Below are 3,112 nucleotides of genomic sequence, written 5' to 3'. Positions count from 1 at the left end.
TGTATTTGAAAGACCAACAAACAAAAAATACCGTATGCCCTCCTTTGGTATTAAGTTATGTTAAATGCTAAATCAAATAGTAATCAATTATAAAAACTTACATGCCCTCACATATAAAACAATTTCCACGTAATTTCCTGTATCGACCATTTTTTAAAGTTGTTATAACAATTGATTATTAGTTAAAGCACTCGTATAAAAGTACTTATTAAATTAAATGATACAGTCTCAAAAGATTAATATTTTACGTGATGGATAAGTTAATATATATCATTTCGATCGACTTTAGTGGGGAAAAAAAGGCAGTGGTCGGCAGGTGGTATTGAATTTGCATATATAGCAACGCATCTCCCTACTTCGAAATTCCCTCGATCTGCCTCTTCTTCCTTCATCCTTATAATTTCCATAACATTCCACTCTATATATTCCACCAAAAACCTCTTCTGTTTCAATACGAACTACCCAATAATCCACATGACTCGCTCTATTTTGGTTCTTACATCTCTTCTCTTCTTTATCCTTAAAGGTAAACCATCCCTTAATTAACTTCATTCAAGTGTTTGTCTTTCTACCATATATAGAATGTGATTCCAACTGCTTGTTCTTATTTCAGGAGTTTCATGTGCTACTTTTACATTTGTCAACAAGTGCAGCTACACAGTCTGGCCGGGAATTCTAGGCAATCCAGTTCTTGATACCACCGGATTTGAACTCGCAAACGGTAATTCACGTTCCTTTCAAGCTCCGGCAGGATGGTCCGGTCGCTTCTGGGGAAGAACAGGTTGTAACTTTGATTCCACCGGCCACGGATCATGTGCCACGGCTGACTGTGGTTCCGGAGAAATGCAATGTAATGGTGCCGGAGCAACCCCACCGGCCACCCTGGCGGAGTTCACCCTTGGATCGATATCAGGTTCGGCTACACAGGACTTCTACGACGTCAGCCTTGTCGATGGATACAATTTACAGATGATCGTGGAGGTGAGCGGTGGGTCGGGTGATTGCAGGACGACGGGGTGTGTAGATGACTTAAACCGGCGGTGTCCGAGCGAGCTGAGGGTGGAGGGTGGCGGAGGTTGTAGAAGCGCATGTGAGGCGTTTGGGACGCCGGAGTATTGCTGTAAGGGAGAGTTCGATTCGCCGAGCACTTGTCAGCCGACGGCGTACTCGCAGGTGTTTAAGACGGCGTGTCCGAGGTCGTACAGCTACGCGTACGATGATGCAACTAGTACTTTCACGTGTACGGGTGCTAATTATGTGATCACATTTTGTCCTTCATTCCCAAGGTAACCTTTTTCATCGTAAGGGTCAATGGGTCAACTATTCATCTCATTATCTTGAAAACATATTTGTTTTACGAAATGCTTTTATTTTTAAGTATAGAATTAATTTTTATTTTTTAATATTTGCAGTGGAAAAGTTACGAAAGGGTTAATGAGGCCTACAAATGGGACTGGGTCGGATCCCTTGAAAGAATTCTTTTCGAATAGTTCATTGTATGCCGATCTTGCTGCTGGAAATTCAATTGGCATCGACCATTTTTCTTTAAAACTTATATTTATTTTGTTTATTATTTATTTCACACATATTAGTTTTTTTGGTATGTAATTTCATTTTGATCCAAGCGTTAGCCTTGGTGTAAGTTAGGAATTGATCAACATACATAGTTACATACGTATAGAAATATTTAATAGAAATTAATAGAAACAATCTTTATATATATGTTCAATTTTATCAAGTTTTGTGTATAAATTTTTCATTGGTTAGTTGACTAATTTACATATGTGCTTGATTATATCATAGTAAGAATAAATAGTTGTAATTTATTGTTTTTAATATTAGTAAAAAGCTTGCATGTTCCGGATAAGATCAAAATAAATCAACACATTGGCTCGCTTTAGATTATTTGTTATTTTTACTTTGTTTGTAGTAGAATCGTTTTTACCTATTTTTTAGAAAATAAATAGGAAAGAAAAGACTCACCTATATTTGTATAATACTTTTCGCAATGCCTTTTCAATATATGGTTCTTTTCAAGACAAAAAGATGCATTTACATTTAGGAAGTTGAAAGGCATAAACGTTGTAGTCATGATCATCTATCATAATCAAAATCGTGACCTAACTCCTATAAGACCAAGCCACAAAACCAATTATATAATTTGGTTTGGTTAAAAATGGGTCTCTTCAGGTTCACCTCGTTAATGCTCAACATCTTTGCTTTATGGACAAAAGTAGTAAAAATAGGCTGTTCATTCTGTGTCAATTTCATGCCATCAGCAGTCCATAAGAAAAACAAAGAACGTCATTGTTACTCAAAAAGGAAATAAAGGTGAAAAAAAGATAGAAAAGGGCATGTTCTAAGCATGTTTTCATGCAACAGTTTGTCCTTAAAGCTTTGTGGGGTTACACATCAATAATGCAAAATTAATAAAACCAAATAATTTTACTTTCTCTTCAAGATAAAAAGTCATCAAAATTAGCATGACCATATTCGACGGTAGCCAATGATCCCTAAAGTGTTGCAACAGAGAAACAATGCAACTTGACCCGCAAGTGTAACTGTTGCAAGAAAGCTAAAAGATTGGTAGCATCATGCACTTTGCAATATATTATTGTTCGTATATATAACCATATACAAATGATAATCAGATAATAGTTGCACATTTTGATTGAATAAGTAACCTTAAGGAAATGATCAATTAATTGTTAGATGTCTAAAACAAGCATCACATAAAAAGTTAAAAACCTAGCGTACATGTTACACATCACGCTTGTAGAAGCATACATGTTTTATGTTATAACCCCACATCAGAAAGCTCACAAATCTAGTATTCTTTGTATGTTTTATAAAATTAAATAACCTTAAAATTAAATAAGTGTTGTCAAAACTGAAGATAAGACATCTAGTTGGATGCTAAAAGTTACTGACCACTAATCTATGTTGGGATATTATAAAGAATGTAAGCTCTAAGGTGATCTTTTGGTCATAAACAACTCCTTCATGGGTCTTTTCCAATTGACTAACTAGAAACACGAAACGCACAAAATAAATAATAAACCAACGTCTTGTGGCATGCGCCTGTCTTTTGCAAGTAGAATAATTAATGTGT

At 35.6% G+C, this 3,112-nt stretch overlaps 1 protein-coding gene across 1 annotated transcript; it reads left to right on the top strand.

Annotated features, from left to right (window-relative positions):
• The first annotated feature begins 338 nt into the window (after positions 1-338).
• Positions 339-1,720, top strand: LOC145092990 (thaumatin-like protein 1). The gene is made up of 3 exons (XM_079031017.1): positions 339-526; positions 614-1,286; positions 1,413-1,720. Exons 1-3 carry the CDS (start codon positions 475-477, stop codon positions 1,606-1,608), a joined length of 921 nt encoding a protein of 306 aa, XP_078887143.1. The 5' UTR covers positions 339-474; the 3' UTR covers positions 1,609-1,720.
• The last annotated feature ends 1,392 nt before the right edge of the window (positions 1,721-3,112 follow it).

Source organism: Lactuca serriola, chromosome 3 (assembly GCF_051521515.1).
Source record: "Lactuca serriola cultivar US96UC23 chromosome 3, Lser_US96UC23_V15, whole genome shotgun sequence".
Classification (NCBI taxonomy): Eukaryota; Viridiplantae; Streptophyta; class Magnoliopsida; order Asterales; family Asteraceae; genus Lactuca; species Lactuca serriola.
Note: the sequence above shows the minus strand (reverse complement) of the source record. Positions and strands in the feature narration are given on the sequence as shown.

What these genes read in the sequence shown, in the direction of transcription:
- LOC145092990 (XM_079031017.1), top strand. Translation starts at nt 475, where the DNA reads ATGACTCGCTCTATTTTGGTTCTTACATCTCTTCTCTTCTTTATCCTT. An exon ending in TCTCTTCTTTATCCTTAAAG is followed by an intron (nt 527 to 613) that starts GTAAACCATCCC and finishes TTCTTATTTCAG; the next exon opens with GAGTTTCATGTGCTACTTTT. An exon ending in TTTTGTCCTTCATTCCCAAG is followed by an intron (nt 1,287 to 1,412) that starts GTAACCTTTTTC and finishes TAATATTTGCAG; the next exon opens with TGGAAAAGTTACGAAAGGGT.